The sequence below is a fragment of the Schistocerca americana genome, chromosome 4, assembly GCF_021461395.2.
Source record: "Schistocerca americana isolate TAMUIC-IGC-003095 chromosome 4, iqSchAmer2.1, whole genome shotgun sequence".
NCBI lineage: Eukaryota > Metazoa > Arthropoda > Insecta > Orthoptera > Acrididae > Schistocerca > Schistocerca americana.
Window position 1 is genome coordinate 253,607,996 of NC_060122.1, and position 25,062 is coordinate 253,633,057.

The 25,062-nt window shown below is 43.5% G+C and overlaps 1 protein-coding gene across 1 annotated transcript in view; it reads right to left on the bottom strand.

Moving 5' to 3' along the window:
• LOC124613388 (follicle-stimulating hormone receptor-like) overlaps positions 1-25,062 on the bottom strand; it is a 233,223-nt gene that overhangs the window by 154,110 nt on the left and 54,051 nt on the right. The window contains exons 2-6 of the mRNA XM_047142091.1: positions 17,654-17,728; positions 14,358-14,423; positions 11,766-11,834; positions 11,611-11,685; positions 8,580-8,697 (exon numbers count right to left, since the gene is read on the bottom strand). Of these exons, the coding sequence (XP_046998047.1) occupies positions 8,580-8,697; positions 11,611-11,685; positions 11,766-11,834; positions 14,358-14,423; positions 17,654-17,664 (339 nt within the window). The 5' untranslated portion in view covers positions 17,665-17,728. The remainder of the gene's footprint in view (positions 1-8,579; positions 8,698-11,610; positions 11,686-11,765; positions 11,835-14,357; positions 14,424-17,653; positions 17,729-25,062) is intronic.

Sequence of the window (25,062 nt, forward strand, 5' to 3'; positions counted from 1 at the left end):
GATGGACAGTGGACACTGTGTGTATGATGTGTGGCAAGTTGAGAATCTGGGCTAGGAGGGAAGGGTGCTCATGCATCCGAAGCCGTTCAGGCGACCAAGGTAAATCCAGGTTTGACTCTCGGTCTGGCACATTTTTTCACTTGTCGCCAATGGACTGATCTTAGTGTCCCTAACGTCATCGCAGGTTCGAATCCTGCCTCGGGCATGCATGTGTGTGATGTCCTTAGGTTAGTCAGGTTTAACTAGTTCTAAGTTCTAGGGGACTGATGACCTCAGAAGTTGAGTCCCATAGTGCTCAGAGCCATTTGAACCCATTTGAACTAACTGTTGCCACCTAGAATAACTCCGAAAGTATGCTAGTAGCTGAAAGGTTTGTGGGACAAATGTTGCATGGTACCACAGGGCCCATTATATGACGTTGTTTTTTTCTGTTGCCAGACAGGTCGCGTCTGAGATACGGAAAACTTTTTTTTAATTTTTTTTTTTTAGGGATGCTTTAGGTTGGTACTTCATTTCTGACAGCGGCTACCGAGACGAATCCAATGAGGTGTAACAGTAAGGTCCTTGAAGATCAACAAAGATCAAAAAGGTGGCATGAACGTTCATTTGCAGAAGGTGTCCGAAATAATGACCCTTGGTAACAACGCAGTGCTGCAATCTTCTTATCATGGATTGAGTGGTATTCCTTGTCACTTCGGCACTTACTGAAGCACGTGCTGTGACAGTTCTCTCTCGTATATCGTGCATATAGTAAATATTCGCAGAATACGGCGTATCCATCTAACGTGCCATTATGTAAACACCATTCGACGGTTTCGCAATACAAGAATAATAGGAACGGTAAGACTAGTATCGTCGTATCAAGCGAATGTGAATAATGCGTTCCTTCAAAAAACAAGTCGATATGTTTCTCATTTACAGAGAATTGCAACGAAATTTAGTGAGAGCTAGAGATTTACACGCTGAAAGATATCCTCAACTTAATCCCCCTACACGTCGTACATAAAAGTTGTTGTTGTTGTGGTCTTCAGTCCTGAGACTGGTTTGATGCAGCTCTCCATGCTACTCTATCCTGTGCAAGCTTTTTCATCTCCCAGTACCTACTGCAACCTACATCCTTCTGAATCTGCTTAGTGTATTCATCTCTTGGTCTCCCTCTACGATTTTTACCCTCCACGCTGCCCTCCAATACTAAATTGGTGATCCCTTGATGCCTCAGAACATGTCCTACCAACCGATCCCTTCTTCTGGTCAAGTTGTGCCACAAACTTCTCTGCTCCCCAATCCTATTCAATACTTCCTCATTAGTTATGTGATCTACCCATCTAATCTTCTGCATTCTTCTGTAGCACCACATTTCGAAAGCTTCTATTCTCTTTTTGTCCAAACTATTTATCTTCCATGTTTCACTTCCATACATGGCTACACTCCATACGAATACTTTCAGAAATGACTTCCTGGCACTTAAATCAATACTGGATGTTAACAAATTTCTCTTCTTCAGAAACGCTTTCCTTGTCATTGCCAGCCTACATTTTATATCCTCTCTACTTCGACCATCATCAGTTATTTTGCTCCCCAAATAGCAAAACTCATTTCCTAATCTAATTCCCTCAGCATCACCCGACTTCATTAGACTACATTCCATTATCCTTGTTTTGCTTTTGTTGATGTTCATCTTATATCCTCCTTTCAAGACACTGTCCATTCCATTCAACTGCTCTTCCAAGTCCTTTGCTGTCTCTGACAGAATTACAATATCATCGGCGAACCTTAAAGTTTTTATTTCTTCTCCATGAATTTTAATACCTACTCCGAATTTTTCTTTTGTTTCCTTTACTGCTTGCTCAATATACAGATTGAATAACATCGGGGAGAGGCTACAACCCTGTCTTACTCCCTTCCCAACCACTGCTTCCCTTTCATGTCCTTCGACTTTTATAACTGCTATCTGGTTTCTGTACAAATTGTAAACAGCCTTTCGCTCCCTGTATTTTAGCCATGCCACCTTTAGAATTTGAAAGAGAGTATTCCAGTCAACATTGTCAAAAGCTTTCTCTAAGTCTACAAATGCTAGAAACGTAGGTTTGCCTTTCCTTAATCTTTCTTCTAAGATAAGTCGTAAGGTCAGTATTGCCTCACGTGTTCCAGTGTTTCTACGGAACCCAAACTGATCTACCCCGAGGTTGGCTTCTACTAGTTTTTCCATTCGTCTGTAAAGAATTCGTGTTAGTATTTTGCAGCTGTGACTTATTAAGCTGATAGTTCGGTAATTTTCACATCTGTCAACACCTGTTTTCTTTGGGATTGGAATTATTATATTCTTCTTGAAGTCTGAGGGTATTTCGCCTGTTTCATACATCTTGCTCACCAGATGGTAGAGTTTTGTCAGGAATGGCTCTCCCACGGCCGTCAGTAGTTCCAATGGAATATTGTCTACTCCGGGGGCCTTGTTTCGACTCAGGTCTTTCAGTGGTCTGTCAAACTCTTCACGCAGTATCGTATCTTCCATTTCATCCTCATCTACATCCTCTTCCATTTCCATAATATTGTCCTCAAGTACATCGCCCTTGTATAGACCCTCTATATACTCCTTCCACCTTTCTGCTTTTCCTTCTTTGCTTAGAACTGGGTTTCCATCTGAGCTCTAGATATTCATACAAGTCGTTCTCTTATCTCCAAAGGTCTCTTTAATAATTTAATAATTTGTAAATAACTGGATCTTTAACACATCGGAAACATATACGGCAAAGGAAAGGTACTAACAAGGAAATGGAAATTGGTACTCTTGCCACTGTGGTTTGAGACCCATGTGTTAGTTCGCGTCAAATCACAAGGGAATCTCGCATGAGCCAGAGTAGTGTTGTTCGCCTTCTGCATCGCCATAAATATTACCCTTACATCAGTCTCCATCAAGAATTATTAGGTACAGATTGTATGCGTCGCATTGAATTCTGCCGATGGGCTCGATTTCCGATCCAGAGGAATGTCAAAATTAGTAATTTGATTTTATTTACTGACGAGGCTACATTCACGAACCATGGAAATGTTAATTTGCATAACATGCATTATTGGGCACCAGAAAACGTGGTCGCTGAATCTATGATGTGGGATTCTGGAGGACAGAATTATAGGACCCTATTTCATTGAAGGAAATCTTAATGGTAGGAAGTACACCACATTCCTGCAAGAAACATTAGGTCTGTTATTGGAACAAATTGCCTTAGGAACAAGGAACAGAATGTTGTATCAGCACGAAGGGTGTCCGGCACATTTTTCGCTGATAGCTAGAAATGAGTTGCATAGACAATTCTCAAATCGTTGGATTGGACGCGGATGAGAAGTGTCATGGCCGGCTCGTTCGCCAGACCTGACGCCTCTGGATTTTTTCTAGTCGGGATTCGTTACGGACGTGGTTCATAGCGACGTTCCAACAACACCTGAAGATATGCGGGAGAGAATTATCAGAGCTTGTGCTTCGATAAGTGCCGGTGTGATAAGGAATACCACTCAATCCATGATAAGAAGATTGCAGCACTGCATTGATACCAATGGTCATCACTTCGAACACGTTCTAAGAAAGGTACATGCTTTGAGGGCTGATACTATTAGTATTTGTGAACAAAAAAATTCATGTGGACGTATGCCCTAATCCGGATGGTTTCCGAGGTAGAACACACTTAATATAAATTTTGTACGTTTTTCTTGAATAACTCGAAAACCGCACCCTTCAGCGAAACTGTGTCGCAGTACAAAATTAGACTATATAAATTTCCTACAAAAAAGGTCCTATTCGTTTGTTTCTCTAGAAATAATGGTTTGTGTCAAGAGAGCGCGAGAACGTTGAAAAACTCGCTCGTAGCGCATGCGCTGTAGCTTACGTAGTTTTTGTAGGCCAATTTGGGGTAGTTTCCCGACTGGAAAGACCACAAGTGTCGTGTATCAAACTATTAGTCTCAACTTCCTCTACACTACTGTGTTACGTTGATAGTACAGAAAATAAATAACAATGAATATTAAATGTGTTCTATCTCAGAAGCCATTCGGAGCAGGATGTAAGTCCATATGAAGCTTTTTCTAATACTACCATATATATATATATATATATATATATATATATATATATATATATATATATATATATATATAAACAAAGATGATGTGCTTACCATACGAAAGCACTGGCAGGTCGATAGAAACACAAAGAGACACATACATACACACAAAATTCTAGCTTTCGCAACCAATGGTTGCTTCGTCAAGAGAGAGGGAAGGAGAGGGAAAGACGAAAGAATGTGGGTTTTAAGCGAGAGGGTAAGGAGTCATTCCAATCCCGGGAGCGGAAAGACTTACCTTAGGGGGAAAAAAGGACAGGTATACACTCGCACACACACACATATCCATCCGCACGTACACAGACACAAGCAGACATTTCATTCACATTCTGTGTATGTGCGGATGGATATGTGTGTGTGTGCGAGTGTATACCTGTCCTTTTTTCCACCTAAGGTAAGTCTTTCCGCTCCCGGGATTGGAATGACTCCTTACCCTCTCCCTTAAAACCCACATCCTTTCGTCTTTCCCTCTCCTTCCCTCTTTCCTGACGAAGCAACCATTGGTTGCGATAGCTAGAATTTTGTGTGTATGTATGTGTCTGTTTGTGTTTCTATCGACCTCCCAGCGCTTTCGTATGGTAAGTCACATCATCTTTGTTTTTAAATATATTTTTCCCGCGTGGAATGTTTCCCTATTTTTTATATATATATATATATATATATATATATATATGTATATATATACATATATATATATATATATATATATATATATATATATACTCCTGGAAATTGAAATAAGAACACCGTGAATTCATTGCCCCAGGGAGGGGAAACTTTATTGACACATTCCTGGGGTCAGATACATCACATGATCACACTGACAGAACCACAGGCACATAGACACAGGCAACAGAGCATGCACAATGTCGGCACTAGTACAGTGTATATCCACCTTTCGCAGCAATGCAGGCTGCTATTCTCCCATGGAGACGATCGTAGAGATGCTGGATGTAGTCCTGTGGAACGGCTTGCCATGCCATTTCCACCTGGCGCCTCAGTTGGACCAGCGTTCGTGCTGGACGTGCAGACCGCGTGAGACGACGCTTCATCCAGTCCCAAACATGCTCAATGGGGGACAGATCCGGAGATCTTGCTGGTCAGGGTAGTTGACTTACACCTTCTAGAGCACGTTGGGTGGCACGGGATACATGCGGACGTGCACTGTCCTGTTGGAACAGCAAGTTCCCTTGCCGGTCTAGGAATGGTAGAACGATGGGTTCGATGACGGTTTGGATGTACCGTGCACTATTCAGTGTCCCCCCGACGATCACCAGTGGTGTACGGCCAGTGTAGGAGATCGCTCCCCACACCATGATGCCGGGTGTTGGCCCTGTATGCCTCGGTCGTATGCAGTCCTGATTGTGACGCTCACCTGCACGGCGCCAAACACGCATACGACCATCATTGGCACCAAGGCAGAAGCGACTCTCATCGCTGAAGACGACACGTCTCCATTCGTCCCTCCATTCAAGCCTGTCGCGACACCACTGGAGGCGGGCTGCTCGATGTTGGGGCGTGAGCGGAAGACGGCCTAACGGTGTGCGGGACCGTAGCCCAGCCTCATGGAGACGGTTGCGAATGGTCCTCGCCGATACCCCAGGAGCAACAGTGTCCCTAATTTGCTGGGAAGTGGCGGTGCGGTCCCCTACGGCACTGCGTAGGATCCTACGGTCTTGGCGTGCATCCGTGCGTCGCTGCGGTCCGGTCCCAGGTCGACGGGCACGTGCAGCTTCCGCCGACCACTGGCGACAACATCGATGTACTGTGGAGACCTCACGCCCCACGTGTTGAGCAATTCGGCGGTACGTCCACCCGGCCTCCCGCATGCCCACTATACGCCCTCGCTCAAAGTCCGTCAACTGCACATACGGTTCACGTCCACGCTGTCGCGGCTTGCTACCAGTGTTAAAGACTGCGATGGAGCTCCGTATGCCACGGCAAACTGGCTGACACTGACGGCGGCGGTACACAAATGCTGCGCAGCTAGCGCCATTCGACGGCCAACACCGCGGTTCCTGGTGTGTCCGCTGTGCCGTGCGTGTGATCATTGCTTGTACAGCCCTCTCGCAGTGTCTGGAGCAAGTATGGTGGGTCTGACACACCGGTGTCAATGTGTTCTTTTTTCCATTTCCAGGAGTGTATATATAGGGTGAGTCACCTAACATTACCGCTGGATATATTTCGTAACCCACATCAAATACTGACGAATCGATTCCACAGACCGAACGTGAGGAGAGGGGCTAGTGTATTGGTTAATACAAACCATAAAAAACGCACGGAAGTATGTTTTTTAACACAAACCTACGTTTTCTTTAAATGGAACCCCGTTAGTTTTGTTAGCACATCTGAACATATACACAAATACGTAATCAGTGCCGTTTGTTGCATTGTAAAATGTTAATTACATCCGGAGATATTGTAACCTAATGTTGACGCTTGAGTACCACTCCTCCGCTGTTCGATCGTGTGTATCGGAGAGCACCGAATTACGTAGGGATCCAAAGGGAACGGTGATGCACCTTAGGTACAGAAGAGACTGGAACAGCACATTACGTCCACATGCTAACACCTTTTTATTGGTCTTTTTCACTAACGCACATGTACATTACCATGAGGGGTGAGGTACACGTACACACGTGGTTTCCGTTTTCAATTACGGAGTGGAATAGAGTGTGTCCCGACAAGTCAGACCAATAGATGTTCAATGTGGTGGCCATCATTTGCTGCACACAATTGCAATCTCTGGCGTAATGAATGTCGTACAAGCCGCAGTACATCTGGTGTAATGTCGCCGCAGACTGCCATAATACGTTGTTTCATATCCTCTGGGTTTGTAGGCACATCACGGTACACATTCTCCTTTAACGTACCCCACAGAAAGAAGTCCAGAGGTTTAAGATCAGGAGAACGGGCCGGCCAATTTACGTCCTCCACGTCCTATGAAACGCCCGTCGAACATCCTGTCAAGGGTCAGCCTAGTGTTAATTGCGGAATGTGCAGGTGCGCCATCATGCTGCTACCACATACGTCGACGCATTTCCAGTGGGACATTTTCGAGCAACGTTGGCAGATCGATCTGTAGAAACGCGATGTATATTGCAGGTGTTTGGGCCCCTGCAATGAAGTGAGGACCAATGAGGTGGTCGCCAATGATTCCGCATTATACATTTACAGCCCACGGTCGCTGTCGCTCTACCTGTCTCAGCCAGCGAGGATTGTCCACGGACCAGTAATGCATGTTCCGTAGATTCAATGCCCCGTGGTTTGTGAAACCCGCTTCATCGGTGAACAGGTAGAACTGCAACGCATTCTCTGTTAATGCCCATTGACAGAATTGCACTCGATGATTAAAGTCATCACCATGTAATTGCTGATGTAGCGACACATGAAACGGGTGAAAGCGGTGACGATGCAGTATGCGCATGACACTACTTTGACTCAGTCCACCGGCTCCCGCAATGTCCCGTGTACTCATGTGTGGGTTCATGGCAACAGCAGCTAACACATCAACTGCACACGCTTCTCCTGTGACGGGCCTGTTACGGACCCGTTTGCGTGCTACGACCATACCTGTTGCATACAGTTGGCGGTAGATGTTTTGCAATGTGCAGCACGTTGGATGCTCTCTGTCCGGGTACCGTTCTGCATACACCCTGCAGGCTTCAGCTGCATTTCGTCGACACTCGCCATAGATGAGTATCATCTCCGCCTTTTCAGAGTTCGAATACACCATGGTCACAGTTCCTACAACATTAAACCAACACAGACGTCTGGTAACATGGTGTACTGCATTTGGTCTGCGTGCGGAGACGAATGCAGAATAACAACAGCAGCAAGCGCTACATGCGGACACTGCGACAGCTAGACCAGCCCACAACAGTGCACTACAGCCACACTCGTAAACACGGTCGTCATCGTAAACATGTCCCTGCAGATGCTGCTCGCCGACCGTGGCCCGCGTTTGTTACATCACGCAACTGTACGTCGGAGGTTTCAAGCGTCAACTTTAGGTTACAATATCTCCGGATGTAATTAACATTTTACAATGCAACAAACGGCACTGATTACGTATTTGTTTATATGTTCAGATGTGCTAACAAAACTAACGTGGTTCCATTTTAAAAAACCGTATGTTTGTTTTAAAAATCATACTTCCGTGCATTTTTGTACGGTTTGTATTAAACAATTACACTAGCCCCTCTCCTCACGTTCGGTCTGTGGAATCGGTTCGTCAGTATTTGATGTGGTTTACGAAATATATCCAGCGGTAACGTTAGGTGACTCACCCTATATATATATATATATATATATATATATATATATATATATATATATATATATATATAATAAATCATTTACTACTTCAGTTGCTCTATGTAGTCGAAGCCTTACAGCCGTCCATTTAATTTTAATGGCATTTGAGCTGAGAGAAGTATTGGCTAATTAGTCCGCTGCGCTCACCTCGAAGTTGTAGACGGAGGGGAACACCTTGAGGCTGCTGGTGTCCTGCAGGCGCAGCTCGTCGATGCCCTCGAGTCCGCGTGTCGGCAGCTGGGTCACCGCCGTCTCCGACAGGTCGCTGCCGACACACATGGCGTCCGCTGCTGCAACTCTCTCCACACACGTACTCGCTAGCCACAGATTCTCTGTCAGAATTTTCCATGAGGTGAAATCATGTAATTGATCAATAAGGCTTGCCGACAAGGCAAAAAGTAGCTTTTTGTTTATTTATTCATTAAGAGACATGAAAAACTTTAAGTGTGAACATAAGGCGCTGCGAGCAATGCAGCACGTTTTTTCTGTTACGTTTATTTGGCATTGTCCTAATTAATAGTTGACTGATTAACCGACATATCCACCTAGAACAAATCCGCCCCTCTCTCTGACACAGTAAAATATTTAGGACTAACTCTTGACACAAACTTGCCATGGAATGCACACTTCCTCAGGAACCAAAACAAAGCCTGAAACAGACTAATACTGGGTTGTTGCATAAGTACTCAGGGTTTTTCCGTAAGTTTAATAAGCGCAACGGATACACATAAAAGAGACTGAAGTCATCACTTGTATATTCTTTACATCAGTCTCCCAAGGCTGCGGTAACTTTTCGGTTTCGCGAATGTTAAAATCACATGGTTTTGAGGTGAAGAACGAGCCATGTTCGGACAGAATTTTCATCCAGAAAGATAGGGAACGGAAAAGGTGAAAATCGAGAGCAAGATCAGGTGAATAAGACGTGTCTAGCAGAAAACAGGTGGGCGCTATCGTGAAGTAGTATGACTCCATGCAGTCTTCCTGGTCGTCGTTCTTGGATTCCGTCTGCCAGACAACTCAGTTGACAATAAATGTCTGCAGTGTTGGTTTCACCTCAGGGGAGCAATTCGTAGTAGACCACACTGTTGCTGTTTCACCAAATGCATAACATCATCTTTGTGGGTGCGCACAGGTCTCGGTATGGGGAGATGCTATATTGTTTGGGCTCATTCACTCCTTTCTTTTCCTTACATTCGCATAAAGACAACATTTCTCGTCATCAATAACGGTGCAGGATTGGAAAGGTTCGTGTTGTTCACGAGACAATCGATGACGAGCAAGAAGAGATGCACAAATGGCCACCTGGTGATATTTGTGATCTTGGCTTCGGGTAGACGAGGCCAAGATTTCAGCTAGCCAGCCATGGCCAGGGAACGATTTCCAAAGCGCTCAGCCTTGGTCCTAATTTCCCCCACAGCCACACCACGTTGTCCCACTGCAAGGAGAGGGAAGATGGGGAAACTGTGAACGCACCACATTTACGAGATAGTGCAGGTGCACTGCATGCTACTTGATTCTGTATTTCACATTTCTCAACAACGCAGGTCAAAAATAAAACAATTTTCAGTATGACTGAATTATTTTTGGCGCTTTGAAGACATAACATAATCTTTATCTGGTACAAACTGCCGGCATACAGACAGACGCACGTTGTCGCGTAATAGTGATTTAATTAGTTTCACAGTCCACGAAAGATCTTTCACACAGATATATAGGTGGAAATATTGTGGCACTTTAGCAACCTCATTATGGAGACATGGAAACTCCACCTGAGGAACGCAATGTAGACGTTCTGGACAGTTGTAACGCAAAAAGAGTTGTGATTACATCTGGGTTTACCTTGCAGATCACCAGTTACATATGCACATGCACAGGAGTTATTTCAACTGAAACAGTGTCAAAAAAAGCTCAGGAACAGATGTTAATTTGACAGTGTCCTCGGAATCTTTATAAAATTAAACTTGTAATTGTTTCAGGGCCAAAATGAAGTCTTCAAACCTCACGTTTACATCAAAGCCAGTGAGCTTATGGAACTGAACTATCTGTGTGAGAATGTGTCTCTTCTACTACACGAATTTCTTTTTAAATGCATCCACATGAAATCAAAAAGAAGCAACCTTGCAATGTCTTAAGGTGGGCAGTGTGCAGTGAAGTCCACTTAAAATGCGAAGTAAGCCTCCATTCCGGATGCTATAATTTTCGTTCCTGCTCCCCTTTTTTCCTTCATAAATTCAACAGCTAGTTTTAAATCGAGAAATCGTTACTGGCATGCGTTCTGAGTTAACCAATGAACGTTTCAGTAATGTATGAAGTCTCCATCATCATTCCACTCAATTCCAAAGAAAATTGTTGCAACTGTCAGTGGAAAAACGTGAGCGACTATTCATACCATCAATTTCTTCACGTGCACCAGGCCTGCAAATATAGTACTAAGCACTTTTTGACGAACAGAACAATGAACCCCTTCTGTCGATCGTTGTTTTTTGCTCGTTCATTGCCAACAAAATCTTTAAATTCCTTCTGCATGGTAACGTAATGTCGTTTCATATCTAAAATACATATGGGTGGAAAGGAACAAAAATGTATTTCCCACAATGTGTGAATTCTCTCCAGTTCTTCTGTGTCGAAGGTTTGAATGTCCCCTAGATGATTTTAATTTTCTTACAGGAAGCTTCAAAATAAATTTATAAAGAGTAAATGCAAGACTGCACTTATTTTTAGATGATACAACCAACAAAAGCTTGTTAGTTTCCTACACATACTCTGGAGAAACACTACGTAATCGACTGCAATCTGCTTCTCCTCTTTGTTGAACATGGCAGTAGTTTTCAGTAATACATTTTTTTCTGTGTGGTAACTGTAATGGGTGCACTGTTGCTGTTAGGTGAGTGGTGAATGTCAAAAGACAAGGTCTGTTACTGGCTGCCCAAGTCATTGGTTTACTATAGGCATAAGTGAAGCGTGAATTTTCTACTGTGTCCCCCCCTCCCCCCCCCCCCCCCCCCTCTGTTGCGCGCGCGCGCACATACACACACACTCACTCACACAGCACACACACACACACACACACACACACACATACACCCACACACACACACACACACACACACACACACACACACACACACATATACACACACGCAAACACTTAGAGGATCTGGATCATATCAGAACTCACATGCGACGGAGATGATTGAGACCGACGAATGCGTCCATGTCGAGATGTGAAAGGGCCCTGTTACCTTTGAGACTCCTGAAATTGTAAGGCATAGCAACATTAGACTAACAGTATAGCATTGTTTCAAGAACTCAGGATGAACTAAGTTTACTCACAGAGTGGCGATGTGCGATCCCCAGAAAGCCTCAGCTTCCACCGCCTCCAGTGCGTTGTAATTGAGCAACCTGAGAACAGTAAAACCAATAACGTAACAGTCATACATCGCCTTGTGTTTCAGTACTTTCCCATATTCATTAGTCCTCACCTGAGGACTGGGTTTCACTAAGACATGACAATCAGAAGAGTTGTAGCATGGAAGGCTTTTGAAATGTGTCCATGAATGAAATAAAATTAAATTCATCAATTTTCCACAGCCCTTTTCCGTTATCATGTTATAAGAATTGATGACGAGGATGGATGTTACTGTAAAACACTGAATGATGTTAAAATAAAGTATTACTTGTGTAGGAAGTCGATTTACGAATCTTCGTACCATTCAGCAATGGTGAACATACGTAACGTTTCAAAATACGGTTCACTGCATTCCATAAATTTCTACTAAATCCTCGTGCGACACATTTTTAAATGTGGAAATGTGAATCGCTGTTTTACCTCAATTCAACGAGTCTATGAATATCACAAATCCAAGCAACGAACTTAAGATCCAAATGGAGAAGATAGCAAAATTTGCATTTTCCAAACTTTTTGATTTTACACTAATTGCACAGTCGCCTGAGTGATCCGCAATACGACAATCTGCACTTCAGTCACAATAGTAAAGTCACATCACTCCTAAGAAAGCTACGTAATCAGTTCAATATCTTGTGTCAGAATGATTGTAGATTAAGAAAAACGATACCTTATATTGCAGCAGCATAAGTCTGAGTTGGTCAAAGAACATACTTGCAAAAATAAGAAAAAAAGCTAAGTGACAGAGGGGTGTTACAATAGTTTGGTATATAAACGTATTTCCAGATACAAGGGAAAAAGGTAAACAGCAGAGGGATTTACCAAACGTGTACGTTTTTAGACTAAATTTCTTCCATATTACTGGGACTGCTTTTATGCAACCGTGAACTATGTTATTGGTAAATTAGTATTATTACCAGGTACTAATGATCCAACACGGGTAAAGGAATAAAGCAACAGTGTTAGTAGACTTCGGTCATTATTTGGAAACACCATTGTTACTGCACAGAAAAGCTGATTAATGATCACAGCCCATACAAGAATGCATCATTCTCAGAGTACTTAATGAAAGACCCCGAAAACTCTCCCTGAATTACATTGATGTATACTAAATTTGCAACACAACATTTTGCTTACTGTGCGCGCACGTTACACTACAGAGAACGCGTGGTTAAATTTGTATGTCAGTTGGGTGCAAGTTTTAGTACAGTTCTGTCAGTAACAACGCCCTTAACCTGGCTAAACATGGCATGAATAAGAGCTTGGATGACAGATAAGGATATTTCATTCCATTGGGCTTCAACTTCATGCGAGACAGGTTTTTTTGTCGATCTAGAATGTTTTTTTAACTACCCGTTTCCGTTGTGCACGAACCATTCTAAGGTGTAATGGTATCAGCTTCAATAGCAACGCGTCCAACTTATCAACAAAATTTACATGCTACGTCACAAGGTAAAATATTTGTCATATGACATAGTATGTAAATTTTGCTGGTAAATTAAATAGGTTACTCCTTCAATTGTTACAGTCAAATCTAATACTGATTCACGTAGTAGCGAAAGCAATCTTTTTTTAAAAAAATTAAAGCACTCTGGATTGAGACCAAAACCTATTTTACAACAACACTGCGAGAGTTTCTTTAGGATCTACAAAGTTTAGGTTAGAGTTTAGAGATCGTAGTCGCTGATGAGTGGTGGCGTGCCAGTCTCTAGACAGTCCGTGACCAGATGATCCCTGTGAGTGAGCGATCTGAGGAAGCTGATAGCTAGTCGAACATCCTCTGTATTGAGGCAGGTCAGGACAGCAGGTGCAATATGTGGTCTTGCGTTATCCTGTTAAAAGATAACGTGGAGAAGTCGAAGAAAGGCCAAAGCCATAGGGCTCTGCTGGTTACAAAAGTAATTTCGTAACTTATTTGGCATTTTATGTATATGTGTCCATCCTCACCTGACTCATTACTATGGAGAAACCAACTGATTCAAACACTTACAAATATAGTAACAAATATAAAATAGAACTAGATGTATAAAAATTAAACTAACTCATAATGATTGAAAGATATACTGACGATATTTTACAACCCCAAATTGTCATGTGTGAAAGTGACAACAAAGTAAAAATAATAAATATTCATGGTAATTTTTTGTACTATCTTTTGGTCTTGTGGATAAGAAGCTTCCGTCGAACAGGAGGACAGAAAAAGAAGTATAGCAAACAATATCTATGTAGATCAGTATAACGAGATATCATAATTATTTACTCTCCCACGTTTTCGCCTTTATACAACTATTATGAAAGGAAAGGTAATAGATAACTGTAGAACAAGAAAAAGAGTATACAATAGAGGCTAGGATAATCTACGAACTAATGCAATCTACGAAATCATGCAAAAAAATTGATGATTCAGTCTTATTGTTATATAGAGCCTAAATTTGTGTCATGCACGCAATACACGATTTAAATTATATTCATTAATATCCTTCTGGGATACAACTATTTTGGTTTGTGGCTCCACTTACATTTGTTCGGCTTTCAGCTTGATCCACCGTCTGCCAATCCTTTTAATTTTATTGTTGTCCAAATCCCTGAAATAGAAAACAGAAAAATCGTATTAAACATATGAGCATTGGTCCACCAATAAAAAATGTGTCTCGATGATCTTTTCATTGGTTAAAGGTAAGCGTTAGAGAACGGCTGAAACTGGATTCAATATTCGTAAATGAAATTTAAGAATATAAAGACGAATATAGCATGATATCAACAGGATAAAATACGGTGGTACTGACAGCCTCACAAAATGGTACAACGGGAGATTCTTAATGAGTAGTATGGTAAGATAAATGACTTATAGTGAACAGTTCAGCGGTACGAATGTTCTCATAAGAACGTAAACCAACCAAAGGCCAACAACTATAACTCATGTACACATGCCGACCAGACAAATAGAAAATGACGATATTGTAGAAGTAAACGAGAGAATTGGACACGTAATTCAGTACTAAACGGGAGAAGCAACTGTAGTAAGCATGATGGAATACCATGATGGAATCCTATGGTAGGGAAACGAACAAAGAGTTTTACGTCCCAAATATGACAAGGCAATCAGTTATAGAGCACAGAATGGGACTCGGTACTAACGGGAAGGGAAACATCTATTAAAGGGAGTCATCATGGTTTTCAAATCCATAGACTTAATGTAACGACTGAAATTGAAATCTCGATGGTCAGATGGGGGTTTAGGTCGCCGCCCTTGTAAAGTGTATGAAGTGTCTTAACCTTTGCACCTTCACGCTTGATGGTAGGGTATTGAGTACAAGGAAGAGTTACAGGATAGAAAGTGGAGGAAGATGATACAAGCAAGATTTGAGAAAAATCGAGTCATCTTTAGAGGATTTGCCACGCGAAAAAAATACACTCCTGGAAATTGAAATAAGAACACCGTGAACTCATTGTCCCAGGAAGGGGAAACTTTATTGACACATTCCTGGGGTCAGATACATCACATGATCACACTGACAGAACCACAGGCACATAGACACAGGCAACAGAGCATGCACAATGTCGGCACTAGTACAGTGTATATCCACCTTTCGCAGCAATGCAGGCTGCTATTCACCCATGGAGACGATCGTAGAGATGCTGAATGTAGTCCTGTGGAACGGCTTGCCATGCCATTTCCACCTGGCGCCTCAGTTGGACCAGCGTTCGTGCTGGACGTGCAGACCGCGTGAGACGACGCTTCATCCAGTCCCAAACATGCTCAATGGGGGACAGATCCGGAGATCTTGCTGGCCAGGGTAGTTGACTTACACCTTCTAGAGCACGTTGGGTGGCACGGGATACATGCGGACGTGCATTGTCCTGTTGGAACAGCAAGTTCCCTTGCCGGTCCAGGAATGGTAGAACGATGGGTTCGATGACGGTTTGGATGTACCGTGCACTATTCAGTGTCCCCTCGACGATCACCAGTGGTGTACGGCCAGTGTAGGAGATCGCTCCCCACACCATGATGCCGGGTGTTGGCCCTGTGTGCCTCGGTCGTATGCAGTCCTGATTGTGGCGCTCACCTGCACGGCGCCAAACACGCGTACGACCATCATTGGCACCAAGGCAGAAGCGACTCTCATCGCTGAAGACGACACGTCTCCATTCGTCCCTCCATTCACGCCTGTCGCGACACCACTGGAGGCGGGCTGCACGATGTTGGGGCGTGAGCGGAAGACGGCCTAACGGTGTGCGGGACCGTAGCCCAGCTTCATGGAGACGGTTGCGAATGGTCCTCGCCGATACCCCAGGAGCAACAGTGTCCCTAATTTGCTGGGAAGTGGCGGTGCGGTCCCCTACGGCACTGCGTAGGATCCTACGGTCTTGGCGTGCATCCGTGCGTCGCTGCGGTCCGGTCCCAGGTCGACGGGCACGTGCACTTTCCGCCGACCACTGGCGACAACATCGATGTACTGTGGAGACCTCACGCCCCACGTGTTGAGCAATTCGGCGGTACGTCCACCCGCCTCCCGCATGCCCACTATACGCCCTCGCTCAAAGTCCGTCAACTGCACATACGGTTCACGTCCACGCTGTCGCGGCATGCTACCAGTGTTAAAGACTGCGATGGAGCTCCGTATGCCACGGCAAACTGGCCGACACTGACGGCGGCGGTGCACAAATGCTGCGCAGCTAGCGCCATTCGACGCGGTTCCTGGTGTGTCCGCTGTGCCGTGCGTGTGATCATTGCTTGTACAGCCCTCTCGCAGTGTCCGGAGCAAGTATGGTGGGTCTGACACACCGGTGTCAATGTGTTCTTTTTTCCATTTCCAGGAGTGTATATCAGTACGATAAGTGATGTTGCGCAAGATGTTTGACATCCTCTAAACAATCTCTCTGTGTTATAGAAGGAGGCGTGTGATCTGTACGGTCAAGAACAGTAAGTATGAATGGCAAATAGAGAAGTCCTCATCAGAAAAGACGTAAGGCATGAGTCAGGGATGCAGTATTTATCACTGCTGTTTAGTGTATATATGTAAGAATTAATGAAGGAAATAAAAGAAAGGTTAGGAATTGGGATTAGCATTCAGCCTCAAGAGACTGAAAGATGCGCTGATGATGTTGCTATCCTCTGTGAATGTGACAAACACGTAGAAGGCAATTAAGCGTACTGATAACGCACACCTGGAGCAGCGCTATGTATGAAAATGAACCGTGGCTTGTGGGGAACTGTAGACGAAGAGAATATTAGTTGAAAATTAAGTGTACTGATAAAAAAATGAGGAGATGAAGAGTTTGTTATAGGACAGGAAATATTAGCTGGCCACATCATACCCTTCAGAAAACTTATGACTCAAAACAAATTAAATTACATATTCTATTTTTGATGACGAATTTTGAGCACAGAATTAGACGCATTTATCAGTATTTTTGCTCTCATATATAGAATCCCTGATAATATACATATGATTGTGGCATCTCATTAAATATTTATCAGGTTTACGAAGCTGTTGCTGTAAGTGTAGCCGATTATGAGGATGGTGATGAGATTTCTAAAGCCTCATTTAGCTGTATACGAAGCTCGCTGTTCACTTCACTAAAAGTAAGGGCATAATCGTATCGTTGCTCATCATTGTGCTTTGTTTAAACGTATAAAATTCTTTATTTTTAAAATTCTCGTTACGTCAGTGTCTTTTTGATAGAAGTATGGACAAGGCTGGATGTAAGAACAAAACATTATTACCGCAATTATATCTGCGTAGGCTAAAATCTGCATTAGTACCATAAGCTCGCAGTTAGCTGCTGTTGCCTGTCGCAGATGTGTACTCACACCATGTGCATGATGTCGGACGTCTGGAGATCGTCCAGCAGAGGAGCAGCTTGCAGCCCAGTGTGGACGATCCGCCTGCACATAAAACATATGTTACGTGTTGGTCACTGTTGTCAGACCAAAGGCAATTTCTGGTCACTCCATTATAAACGTCCTTTTGTGGACGCAAGAAACCTACAAACAAATTTCATCACAGAATGAAAGAAAAATCACCTCTCCATTAAAACTGCAACACTGTGAATGCGGCAGTCAACAAATCGGAATCATATACGACTGATCAGCATTCCAGTGTAACGGGAAAAATAATGTAACATGTAACGCCCTTTTACATTCTCTGTGAAAGGAAAACTTACACACCAGGTATCTTATTCATAATTCGCATTTCAGTGTCGTTTGTTTGTGAGAAGACCGTCGTAGATCTCGTGTAAGGAGGAGAAATGTCTAGGAGCAAGTGTGGTTTATCGTTCTGCGATATTTCTGTTCCTGTCGATCGAAATCCTACGAATGCCTTCTGAATATGACATCGGTAGGTTGAGGCGGGTCATACTAATGGCATGCAGGCTGCCAGCTGTCCCATGCAGCTGTACAGATGTATTGTTCGCAAGGAGGTGCAGGATCGTACAGTTAGGTTAAGTACCATAAATTAAGGAAATAGACTTGTATATATCAAGTGGATTCTGGACACAGGACAGTGTGATAACACATAGAGCATTGCGATGTGTTAATTACAGGGCCATGGTTGCGGCTTCGCTTGATGCGGTAACAGAGAGCGGGGCCAGACAAGGGGGCGCCGAAACGACAACAATAGACACAGAAATGGCAAGAATTCGTTTTTTTAAGGCGATTTCCAGCTCTGCATACAACATCACGACGCACGTATCCAAATATGGAGGCCATGAGGAGGATGCACTCAAACAAACAAACAGCCTTGACGGCCCAACGGTACCGAACGACCGTCGTGTCATCCTCAGCCCTTGGTCACCGGATGTGGATACGGACGGGAATGTGGTCAGCATACTGCTCTCCCGGCCGTTGTCAGTCTTCATGACCGGTAGTTCCTCAATCAAGTAGCTCCTCTACGGGCCTCACAAGGGCTGAGTGCACCCTGCTTGCCAACAGCTCTTGGCAGACCCAGACGATGACCAATCCAAGTGCTAGCCAAGTCCGACACGCTTAACTTCGCTGATCTGACGGGAACCGGTGTCACCAGTGCGGCAAGGCATTTGGCCCCAAGAGGATACACTCTTAATTCTCAATTGGTTCCAGCCTCTGGAGTGCAGGTTTCGAGGTGCCTTTGAGTGCAAAACATGATCATCGCTTCTTCGCGTCACATTTCTCATCATTGGCTGTGGCCTATTGTCGAGGCCTCTGTAAGCCTTACCTTTCATAACGGTTCGTTACCTGTTCATTCTCACCCACCTCTGCTCATGGGTTGCCGAGAGACTGGCATGCCACCACTTACCAGCTACTATGAATAATGGGCTCTGTTATAGAGCAGAAGCATCACGGAATGACTGACGTATCCATAGTAGTCATTCTGGTTCATTTCGACTAAATGGTCAGCTTGCCTAGAACCGACATTTCTGCCAGAGAAGGTAGTTCTGTTACTAAATTTCATACCGTGTATATCCCAAAACTATCTACAAATTCAGTCATGTGTTTTTCCTACTGTATGACTATATACAGAATGTGACAGCTATAAGTGTAAATATTTTTATATGTGTTACCGTAATATGTGCGCACACCAGTGTGTTGATTGTTTCTTCTCTAGATGAACAGTCTCCCCGCAAGCACATCAAAAACTTTATGACCTGATGTGTCCTGCGTGACCATACCTGGACCGTGAAGTGAACAATACCTGGCAGTATAGACTTTCCATTCCACGTCCACGCATCAACGCTTCAACATCTGACCTGTTCCACAGGGGACAGTAAGCATTAATTGCTCGTTCTTGCTACGCACAATAGCATATAATGATGTAATGTTGCTCAGTACACCGTCGATTAGATTTGTAATTTTAATAGTCAGCAGTGTACGAATATGGAAACACATACCTCAGAGGTTTAAATTTCATTCAATTCTTGTCTATGATCACAAATTATTACGTCATCAGACTACCGGTTTCGGTCTATAATGACTATCTTCAGATCTGTTTTATAAAAACATGTCCCAATATACTGCAGCCATAGTGGCATCGTAAAATGCTCCAGAGGTGTCTTGTTCTCATTGGACGTTGCTGGTTAATCTATGATAGTGAATGTAAGATATAGCGCAAGTAGTGTGGAGAAAGCCTCATTTTCTTATATCATCGTTACAAATCGGGAGATACATCGTCGAGATCGCATAGCAGCATTTGCTGCCAAACTGGTAAACCCATGATCTACTATTTTTAGACCGGTAATGGCGGTTATAAGAATCATCGAAGCCTGTAGACTTACAAAGTGAAAATACTGCAGGCGGGCCACATCGGTGAAACTTCACGTATGACTTCCTGAACAAGTTACACAGACTGAGTTTGTGAAAACAGCATGCCACGTGACAAGAACACATTTCAGTCTTCAGTTCATATATTTAATGACCGAATAGGGTCATTCTTTGACGTTAGGAGCCTCTTAATGAAAAGACTTTCGCTATCTCAGTAGATATAAAAGAAAGTGGAGAACAGATGTTGTAACAAGTATTGCAGAAGGTTAGAGATGTTTATAGAGAAAGAAACAGCTGCTAACATATGAAATAATAAATTTTGAGTATCACTAATATGTATAAAACCATGCAAATGCACAAACAGAAAAATTTTGCAAATAGACAAACAGAAAAACTTCAAAGCGTTTACAGGGTGTTCGAAAATTTCTGTTACAAACTTCTAGGACAGGGGAGTGAGTATACAATACTCTGAACAGGATCCCACGTCTAAAAACGTACCGTTTCCGTTCTACAGCGGTTTCGATTCAGATGTTTAAGTCACCCATTTCTGCGGTTTCGATTCAGATGTTTAACTCATCCATTTCTGCTTGTGGAATTGAATGAGATTACGTTTCCAAAACAAAAAGCAACCCAGCATATTCTATGTACAAAACGTAATGTTTTATTATTAATACAAATAAACGTACTTATATGATAAATGGATGTTTACCTACGTTTCCTTTCAAATGATTACTTAATAATTCTACTGCGTCATGCTTTATTCAGTTCCTCAAGCAGAAGTGGATGAGTTAAGCATCTCAACTGAAACCTTCGTAGAAAGGAAACGGAATGTTTCCGGACATGTGTTCCTGTTCGAAATATTATGCACTCATTCCTACTACAAGACCTAAGAGTTTGTAACGCGAATTGCCGAACACCCTGTAAAACGGGAAAAAAAATCAGAAGAGCCCGCACAGGGCATGCCAAAGATAATATAACGACAAATGATTTTTTGTTTTCGAGTTTAATTAATATTTTAATACTCCACCGAGTGCAAGCTGTTCTGGATATATGTGATTATTGAACAATATTGCGTCATTTTAACAATGCGATTTTCTATAATACATTAAACTTTAATTTGAGACTCATCGGACTCGAAGGAAATCAGAATTCGTGCAGATCGGTCGTGGTTGCAACTTCACTACCAAAGAGGTTCTCGACTGAGAAAAATCAAGCCAGAAGCGAATCAGAGAACTCGCTGTATGGGACAAAGTATATGGCCTAAGAGACATTAAACTGTAGCAAATGAAATGAAAGACTCGGCACAAGGCATTAGGTATGGCAGCAATCTGATAACTGGCAAATGATATGGAAAAATATGAACTGATATTTATTTACTTCAGGTGTCTGAGTTTCAAAAGCATGATTTGAGAGGGTTACGAAGCTATTGAAAATAACCTGTACTGTCTCAGAAACCCTCTCATCCCGAATTCGATTCACCAAGGTATGTGTGGCGTCGTAGGCCATAAAACGTTACGATGTTACAGCTGACTGCAAGCTTACCGTGGAAGACAGATGGTATTTCATTGCGACTGCGTGGTCGACTAAGTCTGGAGTGCAGCACTCACATACTTACACTTTCACAGGGGGAACGAACTCCTCGTCCAGGCCTTGAAGACCCAATGGATGTCGACCGGCAGCCGTGTCATCTTCTACTTGCGGCATCATGCGATATGGAAGGCCATGTGGTCAGCACTCCGATCATCCTGCTGTCCTGTCGACTTTCCAAACCTTGGAGTTGCTACTTCTCATTCAAATGGCTCCTCAGTTGGCATCACAAGCTAAACTGCACCCGCACCTATCCCTCCACCAACGAAAAATCTTTGGCAGTAGCGAGACTCGAATCCTGGAACTCTACATGGCAGCTTCCTACACTGACCACGCAGTTGCGGAGGCAGACTTCACAGAAGGAGCGCCTCGAGGTTTTTACCTCCAGCCCACCTCCGAGCATCATGAACATTACCGTGGTATGGCTCTCAACTGCTATCTCATCATGGCTTCGAAGATTCCTCTGAGGGGATGTGCATTGCAGATTACACAACTCTAGGTATATACCTGTGTTCTTCCCAGACATCAAACTCTGTTTCACTTCCTGTTCTTGACGTATCAAAGATAATGATGGCTGACATCAGAACGGACGAAGTGTACGCATTGGCCGTTGCACAGTAGAAGTACTGTAGCCCACCATTGACACGATAGATTATCTTCATCGCGTAAGAGCACTTTTAGCACCTCTGTCCCCTCTCAGACGTTGCAGACATGTTGACGAACACTCGCTCATTCTCGCGACATTATAGGAGCATACTTTGAGCAACAATATGTTCAAACCTCGAGCTAATCCTCTTGCATCATCGCGTATTCCAAGGCACCACATGCAAATGCGTTGAAGTATTTTTGCTGCTGTCTGATTCTAACGTACGCGATTGCAGAACAGTATGGGCGCGCAGTCGACTGTTCATATTTCACTACAAGAAGATGAAGACAAAAGAGGTGTAGATCATGAACGGGGAAAGAGGAAGCTACACAGGAGAATGTGGGTGAGCTGGATGGTGAAGGAGATGCACGCTTGTAAGGCCAACATAAGGCAACATGATACTCCAACTGAAATATATAGACGAAGATAGAAATTTCGGGTCTCAAGTGCGCGTATCTCATGAATCATCTGGGTTAAGATAAATATGACAGTGTTTCTTAGAATTCAGGGAATAGATATATAATTAATGCCAGAGGAATATATTATAGAATTTGTCAGATTGCAGTATCATTTTGATTTCGTGCTGCCTGCTACTAACTGGATACAAAATTTAGCAATTCTGAAGAGAAAATACGAAAATCAAGGCAGTTATTCCCACGTATTATCAACGCGGATGAAGATTTAATACATGAATTAAGAAGAATGTTGACTATCGCGGATTGTTGACTGTCACAGTACTCAATGCTAAATGCTGCTGTAGCATAGGGTATGCCTTGTAGAGACGTACAGTCAATGTGGTGGCACGTGGTGGTTATATATTAATAGTAAAATGTAGTATCATTAGTTGGCTGGTTATATTCACAATGATTTACAGCCAAAACAGGAATGTGCATAAGATACCCTTCCATGTTAGCAAACATGGGAATTTGCATTCCTGTAGTAGAAGCGTACACGTCCACCAACCTGTGCTGATGGGTTGTTTTACAGTTCTCCCGGCTGTCCTCTATACGTCCTAGGAATTTGTTTACAACATAGTATTTCCATTATGTTATTAACAGGCATTAGACCGTGAGATATCCGTGGTACTAGGTTCTGTGCTAGGGATCTATTTTATTAATAACATTTCGTCTTCACTCGCAATATTTTTGGTTTCTAATTACTGTCCAGTGCCTTTCGCAGCTACAACTCAATTTCCAAGGACTGCATACACATAAAGGGCATCTGCTTCAATTTTAAGTCTAAAATTAACACGACGACGCAGTTGTTTACAAGAAAACTGTCTCAGACGGGGTTAATGAGCGAAATAAAGTATCGTAATACACTACTGGCCATTAAATTTGCTTCACCAAGAAGAAATGCAGATGATAAACGGGTATTCATTGGACAAATACATTATACTACAACTGACATGTGATTACATTTTCACGCAGTTTGGGTGCATAGATCCTGAGAAATCAGTACCCTGAACAACCACCTCTGGCCGTAATAACAGCCTTGATACGCCTGGGCATTGAGTCAAACAGAGCTTGGATGGCGTGTACAGGTACAGCTGCACATGCGGCTTCCACACGATACCACAGTTCATCAAGAGCAGTGACTGGCGTATTGTGACGAGTACGTTGCTCGGCCACCGTTGACCAGACGTTTTCAATTGGTGAGAGATCTAGAGAATGTGCTGGCCAGGGCAGCAGTCGAACATTTTCTGTATCCGGAAAGGCTCGTACAGGACCTGCAACATGCGGTCGTGCATTATCCTGCTGAAATGTAGCGTTTGACGGGGATCGAATGAAGGGTAGAGCAGCGGGTGGTAACACATCTGAAATGTAACGTCCACTGTTCAAAAGTGCCGTCAATGCGAACAAGAGGTGACCGAGACGTGTAACCAATGGCACCCCATATCATCACAGCGGGTGATACGCCAGTATGGCGATGACGAATACACGTTTCCAATGTGCGTCCACCGCGATGTCGCCAAACACGGATGCGACCATCATGATGCTGTAAACAGAACCTGGATTCATCCGAAAAAAATGACGTTTTGCCATTCGTGCACCCAGGCTCGTTGTTGAATACACCATCGCAGGTGCTCCTGTCTGTGATGCAGCGTCAAGGGTAACCGCAGCCATGGTCTCCGAGCTGATAGTCCATACTGCTGGAAACGTCGTCGAACTGTTCGTGCAAATGGTTGTCGTCTTGCCAACGCCCCCATCTGTTGACTCAGGGATCGAGACGTGGATGCACGATCCGTTACAGCAATGCGAATAAGATGCCAGTCATCTCGACTGCTAGTTATACGAGGCCGTTGGGATCCAGCACGGCGTTCCATATTACCCTCCTGAACCCACCGATTACATATCCTGGTAACAGTCATTGGATCTCGACCAACGCAAGCAACAATGTCGCGATACGATAAACCGCAATCGCGATAGGTTACAATTCGACCTTTATTGAAGTCGGAAACGTGATGGTACGCATTTCTCCTCCTTACACGAGGCATGACAACAACAATTCACAAGGCAACGCCGGTCAACTGCTGTTTGTGTAAGAGAAATCTGTTGGAAACTTTCCTCATGTCAGCACGTTGTAGGTGTCCCCACCGTCGCCAACCTTGTGTGAATGCTCTGAAAATCTAATCATGTGCGCCTCACAGCATCTTCTGCCTTAAATTTCGCGTCTGTAGCATGCCATCTTCGTGGTGTAGCAAATTTAATGGCCAGTAGTGTACAATACCTGCGGTTGGCCACGTAACACT